The sequence below is a fragment of the Trachypithecus francoisi genome, unplaced genomic scaffold (genome assembly GCF_009764315.1).
Source record: "Trachypithecus francoisi isolate TF-2019V2 unplaced genomic scaffold, Tfra_2.0 Lachesis_group2, whole genome shotgun sequence".
In the NCBI taxonomy this organism is placed as follows: Eukaryota; Metazoa; Chordata; class Mammalia; order Primates; family Cercopithecidae; genus Trachypithecus; species Trachypithecus francoisi.
The window spans coordinates 28,376,068-28,390,915 of NW_022681465.1; the positions used below are offsets into that span (position 1 = coordinate 28,376,068).

General features: G+C 37.5%; 1 protein-coding gene across 2 annotated transcripts in view; it reads left to right on the forward strand.

Moving 5' to 3' along the window:
* Positions 1 to 14,848, forward strand: part of FBXL17 (F-box and leucine rich repeat protein 17) — a 550,690-nt gene that overhangs the window by 515,072 nt on the left and 20,770 nt on the right. For both annotated transcript variants that reach the window (XM_033178969.1, XM_033178970.1), the window contains one exon: positions 12,802 to 12,944. In XM_033178969.1, the coding sequence (XP_033034860.1) occupies positions 12,802 to 12,944 (143 nt within the window). The remainder of the gene's footprint in view (positions 1 to 12,801; positions 12,945 to 14,848) is intronic.

The following is a 14,848-nucleotide window of genomic DNA, read 5'->3' on the forward strand; positions in this document are numbered from 1 at the left end:
CATTTTCTGTCCCAGCTATAATTAGAAAGCTAGACAAATTATATCAACTCCTAGGGAAAAATCCACACACATACTCTTTTTAATAAATCCAATTTGCTCTATTTGCTTGGTATTAACAACTGTTAATGTTATGTCCAAATTCCCTTCCTTCCTCGTTGGAAAGAACTGTATCGCTACAGCCAGTACATACAAATGGATAGTTAATTACTCGGCACAGAGGGTTATGTGATTCATCACTGCAATGTGCAAGTGAATGTTGCCAATTGTCAGCTTTTTCCAAACTGCATAGTGTTATATGGTTTATGTCGCAATCAATGGTGGCAAAACTCCAGAAAGAAATACCACCTAGGTGTCAGAAACTCATTAAACTGATCATTCTGTAGTCCTTCGTCAGTGATTTCCAAAGCTAGCTATGTATCAAAATCACTTGGTGACATTTAAGGAAAAAGAAAAAAAAAAAAAAAGACAGCCTTTATCCTCAAACCCACTGGAATCAGAATATTGTTGGTTGGGTCAGGGACAGATTCAGGATTTTGTAGTGCCTGAGGATTATATACAATATGAAAGCGCTCTGTAAGAAAAAGAATACAACACTATCTTGTTTTTACAGACTTTCCAAAACATATTACCATGTGAATACACTTCTAGGACCTTCTAATGTATAGGTCCATGTAAGTGATAAACCCTGAAGCTCAACCTTCATTAGCTTCATGCTAAATCTGCCTGTGGGTTAAGGTCTAGGGATAAATGTGTGTGATATTGGTGTATATATGTGTGTGTGTGTGCACATGTGAGCAGTGTGCTTGTGTGCATGGTTTAAGCTCCCAGATGAGCAGATCCAGAACCGGGCCTCTCCCTTCTGTATCATCCATCCTGCTTATTCTATGCACCTCAACTTTTTTCTCTCAATGTTTACTTTCCCTCCCTGTTTTGTTACTCCCTCTTGTGCTTTCTTTTTCTACTTTCCATTCCTTTGATTGTGTCCCCTACTTTTTCATTAGTTCCTAACCCTGACAATGATACCCGCAAGTCCCATTGCTGGAGTTTTGGATTGAAATAATTGCTGGACTTGAGAGATAGACAGGTATATTAGACAGCAAACTGGGAATGGAAGGGGCCATTGATAGGAAGATAATAGAGAAAATCAAAAACAATATAGAAAAATTATTATTTGCTGTATTCTAATCTAGTTCTCTACTAAACTATAAAAACTGGAAATGTTTTGAATTTCATATTTTTATTTCCTTTGCCTTTCTTATGGAAGAAATGCCCATAGCAAAAATCATTGCAAATATCTATGCTAATCCACATTCCAGACAACCGCCTCTGAGTTCCAACTGTACTGGTTGCAGTTAGGGAGAAACAATTGGGCTACATTTTTCCGTGTTTAGTTTTAGTTTGTAAATAGCTTTATATTTTTTTCCCCACATAATTTTACATGATTTTAGGTGTTGGATTTTGGCACCAGTAGGTAGGTTTGTTTGCCTTGGGGAGCACTGGATTAGAGAGAAAATTCACTGTAGGAAATGTCAAGTTTTCGGTTTTACTCTGGAAAAATTAAGTGATCTATTCAGTAGAAGCCTTTTAAAATGTTTTTCTTTTTACTTTGTAAAAATAAAGCATGCATAATGTTGAAAAATTTTAAATACACAAACATGTAAGGAAAAATATGTATTACCTATAATCTCCCCCTAGCAAAGACATCTCAGTGACACAGTCATCACAGTGATTGACATATTTGTAGCTACCCAATAAATACTTTTAGAATAAAAGAATAAGTGTGAACTCTAGACCAATGAACAAGACCCCTTTCTGATTTTTCCCCAAGTGCTTATAATTGTAATAACTAATATGTACACATACACAGTCCCTAGATTACGTTGGTTTGAGTTATGATTGTTCAATTTTATGATGGTGTCAAAGCAATACACATTCAGTAGAGATGGTACTTAGAGTTCTCATACAACCATTTTGTTTTTTTCTTTCAGTGTAGTATTCAATAAATTATATGAGATATTCAATAACTTTATTATAAAATGGGCTTTGTGTTAGATGATTTTGCCCAACTGTAGGCTGATGTAAGTGACTGAGCACATTTAAGATGGGCTAGGCTAAGTTATGATGTCCTGTAGGTTGGGTATATTAAATGCACTTTCAACTTACGATATTTTAAACTTATGATGGGTTTATTGGGACATAACCCCATTGTAAGTTAAACAGTATCTCTATTTAAACAAATAGATATTGCATAATAAGAAAGACTCATCTAGACAATGATGATGCAAAGATTAATAAGAGTGGTCTTTGCCCCCTCAGTGGAGTTTATATCCAGTAGAAGAAATCAGTATATTCCTACCAATCCAAGGACACTTAGACATACAAGGACACAAAGAGCAACTATGTAAAATTCCATGTAAGAAATTTCCTTCAAAATCTAAGAGCCAAGAAATTTTTTTTCTTTTTACATCCTTGAGTCCTCTTTTTCTCACTCCACATTCAATCTATGAGCATATGCTGTTGGTCCTATCTTTAAAATCGATTCAAAATTCAACCCCTTCTCTCCATCTCTATTATGCAGCCCTAGGCCAATCCATTATCACTTCTTGCTTGGATAATTGCAATGGCCTCCTTATTGGTCTTCCTGCTTCTGTTCTTACCTCCTTACAGTCTGTTCTCAACCCAGAAGCTGGAGCAATTCGTTGAAAATTTAACTTAAATTATATCACTCCTGTGCCCCAAATATTTCGGTCAATTCCCGTTTTATTTAGAGTGAAAGCCAATATTGTTAAAAATGGCCTACGAGGTTATTTTTCCATCCTCTTTTCCATTAACTCCCTGATCTCATCTTAATGGCACTCCATCGTTTTGGAACAAGCCAGCAGTCTTCCTACCTCGTGGCCTTGGCACTGGGTTTTCTCTGCATGGAAAGCCTTTCCCGTAGATATCTTTATGGCTTACTACCCCAGCACTTCAGGTTTTGGTCAAATGTCACTTTCTTTGTGAGGGCTTCCCTAGCAGACTTCATTAAAACCTCAACACTCTCATCCTGGTCCCTGCTTTATTTTTCTCCAAAGAATTATTGCCATCTGACAAATTATATATTCTACTTACTTATTTGTATCCCAAATACAAGCTCCACAAGACCAGGAATTTGACCTTTTTATCCCCAACCACTGAAACATTTACCTGACACATAGTGGGTACTCAATTTGTATTTGTCGAATAAAAGAAAAGATAATCTATTCACTCTGCCATTATCCCCCATGTTCTTCCCTTTTCCTCCAGTTTCCTTTGCTTCACTGTCAGAATACTTCTACAATGTTTATTGGTCAGTCTGACAACATGTGTGTTTTCACCAACCTTCGTGTCTTTTAAGTGGTGTTCACTGAAATCGCATCCTACTCATGCACACTAGGTCAGAGAATTTTTTTTTTTTTTCTTAAGACAAGGTTTCGCTCTGTCCCCCAGGCTGGAGTATAGTGGCATGATCTTGGCTCAATGCAACCTCCACCTCCCAGGCCCAAGCAATCCTCCCGCCTCAGCCTCCCCAGTAGTTGGGACCACAGGTGTACATTACCATACCCAGCTTATTTCTTTTTTATTTTTTGTAGAGACGAAGTTTTGCCATGTTGCCCAGGCTGGTCTCGAACTACGGGCCTTAAGCAATCTGCCTGCCTTGGCCCCCCAAAGTACAGGGATTGCAGGCATGAACCACCATGCCCAGCTTCAATTTTTTTTTTAATCTGAGACCTGCTTAAAACTGATACTCTGTCTTTACAGTGATCTGAAAAACTCAGTTTAGAGAGCTGGACAAGGCGGATATATGACAGAGACACTAATGTACTTTTCCATCTCTGCAAACTAACATATTTAAACTCAGAATTCATTTCTCATAAAGTGAGGAAATCTAATGTAATGTCAGGATTTTGAAAAGGATGCATAATTCTTTGATGAGTAATATATGTATTTATGCAGGCTGGAATAAGAAAGAATCATTGAACCAGGGACTTTAGGTTCTCAGCTAATGTTAGAGTTGTAAGGTTCTTTTTCTTCCTCATCTTTAATTTTAAAATTTAATAGGGGATTGTCAGGGGAACCTAACATTCTACTAAAAGGGTTGGTTCCCACCAAATACTGCACCACTGAAAACCAGAGCAGTGGATCAGGTTCCTGTTAAATATAGGTTCTAAATATGCCCCTTGTTTATGACATTTTTGGAAGTCACATAATAGGAATCATTTCTACATACTCAATCGAATTTGTGTCTTTCTGTTTTCAAAATAAAAATAAATAAGGGACAATGGGTAAATGCTTACCCTTGCTGCTGATGCTTAAAACACATTTGTTTAAAAAATTCTTCACTTGAACTGACTTTTTCACCAACTTGTTCATCTCAAAGGGAGGAAAGCAGATGCAACCTATAAATAAGTCTTGCATTACTGTTTCAGGAGTTACAGGGCAGGAGAGCCTCTACCCAGAAAGGTCAAGGGCCACAGCCAGCTTGTTCCCTTTGTGAGTCAGACAATACCTGAGTGTTGCTATTCTGAATTCAATAAGCAGAGTTATATAAAACGAATGCCCCTGCATGCAGCTGCTTGAAAATGCTAGCACAATTCAAATTTTTAGTCTCTAATGTTATCCACCGTTGATGGGCAATCATTTTTATTATTTGTATTTTTCCACTTGATTTTCAGAGATTCAAAGTTTCTAAATAAAAAATACTCCACCATCTTTAAAATTTTCACAAACAATTGAACATTTGCAACATTTTCTATAACCTTATTTTTCCCTGAATTTACTTAAGCTTCATGTCTTCAGATTACATGGGAAATTATCTGGTGTTTAGAAAGGTATTCTTTGCTGTAGTCTAATAACAGAAAAATTATGTGCCTTCCCATCATTAATTTAATTTAATAGGTATCTACTAAGTATTACAAGGGTAGAGGCACTCTGCTAGAATTATTTTAAAGTATGACACCATGATAAAGGTAATACAATACCATTAATCTTTAGGGAAATGGAAATTAAAACCCACGAGAAGGTACTACTACCTACTCACTGGAACAGCTGTGATCCAAGAGAGACACGTTATCACGTACCAAGAATGCAAGGGAAACTGGAACCTTGCAGACATACTGGTGGCAATGTGCAATGGTACAGCCACTTTGGGAAAACACTTTAGCAGTTTTTTATAAAGTTAAACATACAGTTACCATGTGACCCACAAATTCCACTCATAGGTAATTGCCCAAGTGAAATGAAAACATATGTCCACACAAAGACATGTATGCGAATGTTCACAGCAGCATTATCTGTAATAGCCACAAGGCGGAATCCACCCAGATGTCCATCAGCAGAATGAAATACTATACAGCATTGAGAAATGAATAACACTACCAGTATACATAGCAACGTGGATGGATCTCACATGCGTAATGGGCAGCTAAAAACCCAGAAGAATGTTTGATGTTTGACTCTATATCAAGTTCAAAACAGGAATGGTAATGTGTGTGATTGGAAGTCAAGATCATGATTATCCTTGCTGGGAGAATAGAAGTGACTAAAGTGGGGGTGAAAGACCGCAGGCATGCTGGACTTGCTCTGTTTCTCAGCCTAGAAACTGTCACACAGCTGTGTGAACTTTGCTAAAATTCACCAAGGTGTACCCTTCAGACATGTGCAACTGTCTACAGTTAGTTATGCTTTCAGAAAGTTAATTAAAACTATGAAAAATGAGTGACACTTGATTTTCAGACATTCAGAGGTCCTAGATAAAACACACTCCTTATTCACTGCTTCAAGGATTTTACAATCTAATGGGGTAGACAGACATGTTGATAAATAATTTTAACATGAAACAAACTCTGGTAAGTGCTACATTAGAAATATAAAATAAGTACAATGAAGAAAAGGAAAATGTTTACAAAATGTTGCAAAAAAAGAACGATCTGGAAAAATGTTTTAGAGTGTGGTCAGTGTGCAGTTTACTATAGAAAATAGGGAGAATATAATAATGTACAAAAGTGGATGGAAAGGACATAAATTAGAAGTAAAGAGATTTAAAAGTATTGGATTATATACAAAAGTAACTACCGTTTGAGAGACCAAATTGTTTTAAAGTGTCAGAACACATTAGCTATTTATATCCTTAAAAGGAAGCTCTTCTGTTTTCACTTGACTGACTTTGCCCAAGCTGTAGGTTATTGTCTTCCAGTGGTTCTCAGCCCTAGCTGCATATCAGGATCACAAAACCTTTTATAGCTTCTCCTGAATCAGATTCTCCAGGGGTGGGACTCAGGTATCTGTACTTTGAATAGACACCTGTGATTCTCCTGAGCAGCCTGAGTTAGGAATCATCCCTGTGGTCCCTGCGGGGTGGAGGGAGCCTTCACAGGGACCATCAATGCAACAAATGATTCTGAAAGTGTCATTTCTTTGTTTTTGGAGCTTCTGTGGCTTCTACAAAGAAGAGCACGTTTCATATTTATCTCTTTGTAACCGTGCCAAGAAATTTCTTTGCAAATGGCTTTTATCGACGTATTACATGAAAGATGTTAATCCTACTGTTAAATTTTAACCCTAATTCTTTCAAGCACTAGGGCTTTTCTTCTGATTTTATTACAGGTACATAGATCCATAGCAGAAGATAGAACTGGAAAGGACAAAGTGGCACATGCAGGTCGCTTGTTAATGCACTTGTATGACTAATCTTCCTTCTATGAGGAGGAAATGTATTTTTAGTCCTCACATTTATATATCCGATGTTCCATTGTGAAAATGTTGTCACACTTAGAAAATTTTAGTCCTCTACTTAATTCATTCACTTGTTATCTATTGTTAGCTTGTCCATACTTTTTTTACTCCTTGTTTTGAAATCATTTTCGAATTACAGAAAAGTTGCAAAAATAGTAGAGTTTACATATAACTCTTCACCCAGCTACTTCTAACTTTAACGACCTCTATAACTACAATACAGTCATCAAAGCCATGAAATTAACATGAAACAATTAAGTGAACTACAAGTCTTATTTAAATTTAACTAGTTTTCCCTGATTTGTCTCTTCCAGGATCCAACCCAGAACCCCACATCATGTTTAATTGTCATGTCATCCTAGTTTCTTCCAATTTGCAACAGTTCCTTGTCCTTTTTTTTTTTATTTCATTACTTTGACCCTTTTGATGAGTACTAGTTAATTAATTCATAGAATGTTTTTCATTTTGGATTTGTGTGGTGTTTTCTTATAAGTACATTGAAATTATTCATCTTGGCAATAATATTGTAGAGGTCATCAGGGAGTACATATGATGTTAATATGTTTATCTGACTATTTGTATCAGTATGGACTTGTGGATACTTATTTTATGAACTATAATCCATACTATCATTATTTATTTTGATGTTCAGATTGTTCCAGCTTTGGTCACTGGCAGCTTCTTCTGATTGGATCCTGTGTCCTTTTGAAATGCCCCCATTCTTTTAAAAGCTCTTCTTTTTCTGACATCACTAGATGTTCCAGACTCATCTTGTACCTTCCCTGCTCCAGTCCTGAAATCAGCCATTTCTCTACAAAGCTCTGATTCCTTTCATTGGAGAATGATATTTGGAAATAAAGATCTGAGTGCTGCTAGGCTGCCATTGCCCCCAGTCCCTCCCAGCAGAAAGAGCTAGGAAATATATATGTACACTAAACCAGGAATACACATACACAGTACTTATCACTTACTTCTATAGCTACCTATGTATCTGTGTATGTGTGTGCCTCTCCTATTTTCTTATTTGTAACTTCTTTCTCTAAGAGTGAAAACCCTAGCTGTCATTATTTGCAATCCTAGATTACACAGAGTAGTTACTAAATTCCTAACTCATACTCTTGTGACAAATAAATTTACTTACTATAGTATAGTATTTGTTTGCTCACAATGCTTTTTGGTTTTCCTCTTGTAATATACAGTCAAGATCATGTTTCCAAAGTGACTTAAATTCATTTTTAATTCCTATCCCCTTGCCATAGTTGTATTATTCATCTGGGTTATGCTGTTTATTTGAGTTCATTTGTTACTCTTTGTATTCCTCTTTGGATTCTTACACATTTTTTTTTTTTACTTTGAGAAGTGTGTAAAGCATTACTATGGTTCAGAGAGTCAAAGTTATATAAAAAAGAGCTATTACAAGAAGTATCTCTTCTATCTCTTCTTCCTCACAACCGCACCCCCACACTCATGCCTGCTTCTTTATTTTTTACCAGCCTTCATAGTCACACAGTATTTTGTGGTTTCTGGTTTATGCTTCTCCTGTTACTTGTGCACAGATGAGCAGATTAATATGTATTTTATTATATTCCCTTATGCTTTTTATGAAGGGTGGTAGCACATCATATAAACTCTTTTGGCCTCTGCTTTTGTTTTACTTAATGATTTGAAAATCATTCCAAATTAATTCCTAGGGATTTTCCTTATTCATATTTTTAGCGTGGCATAGTATTATTCAGTTGTGTGGATATAGCATAGTTATTCGACCACTCTCCTATTTATGGATATTTAGGCTGTTACTATTATTTTGCAATTACAATCAGTGCTCCAATAAATAAACTTGTATATATTGAAGTAATTTTATACTATTAGAGGTATATTGTCTGAGTAGAATCCTAGAAATGGAATTTCTTGGTCAAAATTAAGTGCATGTGTGCTTAAGTCTTTTAATCACTCTGTCTGTCATTTGTATGCCTATGGGGATGACTGTTAGGGGGTTAATGTATATCCTTCATCAACACACAAGTTACTGAACTACAGCTTTTAATTTGTGTACCTTTTTTAAAATTTAACTTTCTTCATTAGTTGCACTTAGCACATTAAAAAGTATATTAAAATCGCATTGGAGTTAGGAATTAGTCTTGCATAATTTATCCCTTTTCAAGGTTCAATAAATACCATTGTAATGTGTCAACAGCCTCTAATGAAGGTAGTAATGATACATTACATTTACAGCCCTATCAGCCCAGGTGCAGACTAGAATTTTATGATCACTGATAGAGAGTAGGCAGTTCAAGAACTCTAGCAGTGACATAATGACTAAGTATTTATATAATGCTATCATTTGCCCAGAGTTTTTTATTTTTCAAAATTCTTTCAAGTCTTTTCATTTTATAGCAACTACTCAACTGTAGGATGGATTGGGGAAATATCAAATAAATTATGACATTTATGTAGTGCAAAGTCCCTTACATCTATTATCTCACTTGAGCCACAAACCAACCTCATGAAGTAGACAGGGCATACAGTCAACCTCCCCATTGTCCAGGTAAGGATGCTGAGACTCAGAAAAGTTAAACATGATCCCAGTGTCAAAGATCTGCTAGGTAGTAGGGCTAGAACCGAACTTGAGACTAGACCACACTACAGGTTTTATAGCTAGCTGTGAAACAACAATGAAAAACTGTCCAAGGACATGATATAGTCAGAGAGAGGCAAATTACATGCTGTATATTTTGGAATCAGAAGATTCCCTCAGGCCAGATCCATTCTGACCATGTGCAGGGCTCTACTCCCACCCTAGGTGCTGCTGCTGTAACAGAATAAGCACTGGCCAAATGACCAAACAGCCTTAGTTTGCACGCCAGTTCTGCCACTTTATTAGATTTTGGGCCTTGATGAGCTATTGAACCTCTGTTTTCTTACCTCTGAAATGGTTATTGTTCTGCAGAGCTGTTGGAAGAATTAAGAGTACCTTTATCAGAGAGACCCTCCCTGAAGCCCCCAGCTAAATGTTATTCTATCCTACAGTGGTCAGTCCATTTCCTTCAGAGCACTTTTAACAGTTTAGAGTTATGTTTACTTTTATGCTTATTGGTTTCACATCTGTCTCTTCTGCTAGACTATAAACTTCATGACATTAAGGACTCTGCTTGGTTTTGTTACTCTGTGTCTCTTATACCACCCTCATTAATCACTGAATAAGTCTCTCTGAAATGAGTCTTCCCACTTTCTTGTACTTGTTTTTACTTCAGCCACGTGGAATACCTGCAGCTCACTTGTCCTTTCTCATCTCTCTACTTTCACACATGCTGTTTCCTTTGCCCAACATACCTATCCGTGTTCCTTTGTTTACCTGGAAAACCCTTACTCATCCTTCAAGACCTAACTCAACTGTTCTGTGAGGGCTTCTGACATATCTCCATTTCCCTGAAGCATGAGGGGGCTCTTATGCCCCCTCAGCATGCCTCTGTTATAGTTGTTGCTGTATTCAATGGATATTTTTAAGAACCTCCTCTGTATGAGGCATGTGTTGGGTGCTGGGCACACAGCAGTGAATAGGAGCTGTCATTCTACTGAGGGAGTGGGCCACAAAGAAGTAAACAAATAATAACATTCCCAATAGCAATAAAATGCTAGGGTGATCAGTTCTGAGAAGTTGACCTTTGACCTGAGATCTGAAAGGTAAGGAGTTGGAAAAGGGAAGAGATAGGGGGTGAGCCTTGGATTGTGACTGTTTACTGAGCTGTTCTTCATTTCTACCCCACCTCACACCCACCCCCCACCTCCACTCAACTGGCCTCTGAGCTCCATGAATCTTATATTCCTAGTAACCAGCATAGGCCCAGCATGTCACACTACAGTTCCACCACTGGTGGCATGGCCTGTGAGAACTTCCAGGTGCCTTGCCCCATGGTTCTGCTGGGAGCTGGCTCCCAACTTAAAATCCACTCCCCAACTTACTATCTTGTGACACTAGGAAAGTTATTCAATCTCTCTGTGACTCCGTTTCCTGATTATTAAAGTGGAAATAACAGTAAGACTTAACAGGGTTGCAGTTAGTAATAAATCAGATAATGCACCTGAAATTCTTAGCCAAGGGCCTGGCACATGGAGTGTAGTCAATAAATGTTGGCAAAAATGCTCTAGAGCTCATGAGGTGGTTATTAAATAAATGAATGCATTAAGAAATAATAAAGTTTCATTCTAACTTCAGTAAATAGTGCTAAGTCAGAAGAAAAGCCTCCAAACATCAGTAATTTTACCACCCAGAATCAATAGCTATTGTCGCTTTATCTGCTTATAAAGCAGGTTGTGATAGTCAGGGCTTTTCTGGATAGTACCAGGCTTTCATGTTCTAGCCTCAGACCTCAATGAAACAACTTCACAAAATCTACCAACCTCAAGCCATCCTGCAAGTGGTGCTTTGTCATCTTTGGAAATTATAGTTTGAGCGCTTTGTATTAAAAGGGATTTATGTTATGTATCCCCTACTTCATTTTTCTTAGCAGATCTTCAGGATATCGTAACCAATGAAAGTTATGATGGTACCAGGGAGAACAATTTCCTTAGGTCAGAGATACCAAAATTAACCTGAGATGTTGCTCCTTCTACACAAAAATAGTATTCAGACCATTTCTGCAAACTTTTAGTAGTTGGCAAATCCCCAAATCCCTTGGAAAACTTTAAATATCAAAACAGCATGCACAAAGATGAAAACATTAACAAACTGGTACATAAAGAAATTTTTTAAAAAATTCTCTCTATTGTATTTTCACTGTAAAATACTGGGATCATGATTGCTGTTTGTGTAAACATTAAATATCTGGCTCCTTGGGAGTGCTTTCCTATTGGAATGCACAGACATGAGTTTTCTAGTAAAAAAAAAAAAAATACTGAGGTAATTAGCAAAGAAAGACTTTTCCAGATATTCTCTTCTGTGAGCTGTAGGAGTAACATTTGTTAACATGAGTACTTTATCCATCTAGTCAACACATTTTGGGAGCTATCATTCACCTTTATTGTCACAGAAATCAACTTATGCTGTCATAGAATGAGGAAAGTATCAGAAAACCATTTCTCTTTTCTTTTTGATATTTGTGGCACTGTTTTCAGAGTTTTCATTCACAAACCAATGCACCATAAACTGGTGCTGGAGTATTGAAATTTGTTTTTCTGCTCCATAAATATAGAGGTGGGCACATCTATCAAAGTCGGTAGAAAAGAGCCACATTCACCAACTGGTCACTCTGATGTGGTAATGAGCTGTGGGGCTTTGCAGTGATTAGTAGTGCACGTCATAGATTGTGGGATAAGAGTCTACACTTTAGTGGTGGTACAATGCTAAACAGCTGAGAAGACTACAGATACTCTCATGGTTTACAGATGACAGGCTTTATTTTATATGTTAATAGAAGGAAGACTTCTGATAGGATGAGGAAATTCACCATAACAAATGCATTCCCTTTACTGAACTCTAGCATGGCACCAGTTAAAATCAGCTGTATATATGATGTACTCTTAATTCCTAACAGTCCCAAGAAGCACTAATGTGAAAAATATTTTATACTTTTACATTTTATAGGTCATAAGCAGATGGAAAAAATTATGCCAATTGGTAAAGACATTCACATGCAGTATAACACTCCTCAAAACGGTGTTTACATGGGTTTTTCTTGAAAAAAAATTAAAGTTATCTTGGGTAAAATTATTACTTGGGTTTTCTTAAACGTTGTATCTGTAATTCATTTTAATGTATTCCTTCTGCAGAGCTGAATGTTTGAAAGCACAGGTAACCTTGTAATGAATAAAACTGATAAAAGGTTGTGTCCAATGAAAGGGAAATTATGGAATGATTATTCACTTTGCAAAAGGGTTTGTCATAGGGAAGCTTTCCTAAAGCATTTCAAATTTAATTTCGTTTATAAAACATTCATTTACACACAAAATTTCAGGAACAAATTTAGTGAGGAAATGAGATGAATAGTCATAACAAGATAGAGCTCCCTTACACTGCTAACGCTAATGCTTTCTCTCCGTCCCTTCTCGCAGCACTCATAGCCATTGGGCGGTACAGCATGACAATAGAGACTGTGGATGTTGGATGGTGTAAAGAAATTACAGACCAAGGAGCCACCCTGATTGCACAGAGCAGCAAGTCTCTGAGATATCTGGGGCTGATGAGATGTGATAAAGTAAGAGTTGACTATCAAGTTGTTTGCCTTCTACATATCAGTATAGTTAATAGCTTGATGTCGTATCCTCTCCTTCTCTATCCCCACCCCCATATATTCTATATTATATATACATTTTATATATATACAATTAAGCTATGCATTGTTTGCCTGCTTTTGTAAACTAATCTGGGATAATCTTTGCATTTCCCCACTTAATAATGAATGCTGTGCTTAAGCAGAAAGAAAAAGTAATCATATATATATAGTCAACTTAGAGTTTGGCATCCTGTTTATAAGTCCATGGACCAAAATGTAAAAGGTTACATGACAAACTGCAATTTTCAGGGTCTAACCGTAAAATTATATTCTGTGTTTCAAGTTTCCAGCAACAGTAAAGGTGGAAAGAACAGTGCCAAATTGGTTTTTCACAAGTGTGTAATTTTGGTACTGAACATCTATGTATTCTGGCCATTCGGGACCAAGAAAGGGCCAGTGAGGGGGTATGTGGGAATTTGCATCTCCCCATACATCAGATGCCACTCCTAGCACGTGATAAGAAGTGATTCCAGAGGTCCTGGCGGAAGGCCTGTGGAGCTGACCAGCGGTGTGAGCATGAGTTTAGGAAATGGTACAGCATTTAATGTGGGACCCTTTGAAGACTGAGAAAACAGATAATAAAAATCTATACTGACACCTATAATCCCAGCATATTGGGAGGCCAAGGCAGAAGGATCACTCAAGCCCAGGAGTTTGAGACCAGCCTGGGCAACATGGCAAAACACCCTGTCTCTACCAAAAAAAAAAAAAAAAAAAAAAAAATTAGCCAGGCATCGTGCCACACACCTGTAGTCCCAGCTACTAGGGAAGCTAAGGTGGGAGGATCCCTGAGCTCAAGAGGCCGAGGTTGCAGTGAGCCGTGATTGTACCACACCACCTGGGTGACAGAGCAAGACCGTGTCCCAAACAAACAAACAAAAAACCAAAAAAAAACCTATACTAGACACCAGGCACTCCACAGATGTTTTCTTCTTTATTTATTCCATGTTTTTCCTATAACAAGTCTAAGAAATAGTTATTTGCATTGTGAAGTGGAGAAAATGGAGGCTCAGAAAGACCAGTCAGTGGCCCAGGGATACTCTGGCAAGACTTCATGCCGGGTCTTTGGAGTCTGTATCCAATGCTACTGGCACAACCCAGGGGGCATTCTCTGGCCACAGGGACTGCTTCCTTAGAAAAGGTCCAGTTCAGATACTTGCTCAGAAAGTGCCGCCATCTTGTACTAATTTACACATGTGTGCTACTTTTGTAAATGGTGATTAGGAACAAATCTAGCAAAATAATGTGAAACTAAATAGACTTGCCATTCAAAGGGCATGCATTTTCTAAATGTAGCAAATCTGGGGGCAAATGAAGTATGGCCCAAAGCCCTTGTGTCCTTTGTCATTTTTTGTGAATTGACTTTTTCTCCAAACACTTTAGAATCCCAGCTTATACTAGACCTTTGCCAGTTAGTTATGTTTAGAGAAATGTTGTTATATATTCTCAACCCAGCCCAGAAGCGACTTACTTTGTAACTAAGCAACAGCACTGAGACCCAGGGCTTGCAAGTCTCCCAGAAATCTTTCTACTAACCAACCTAATGCTGCTGCTAACCCTGCCACTTTAAAATGACTTCTTTTAAGACAAGTTAAAGGATCTACCATAGGCAGAGTGCTCTAGAAACAGGAATCAATGACAGCAGAACTCCTCAGCTTCCAGCAGAAGCTGCCACGTGAATGCTGTCTAACTAAAGCTACCGAAATGTAAGCATTCATGCATATGTGTCCACAACGATTCTCAGAAATTGCCGTATTTCTAATCTGTAATCTTTAGATGGTTAAGATCGGCTCCATCTTCAGAGATACACTGTAGAAGTTGTATGT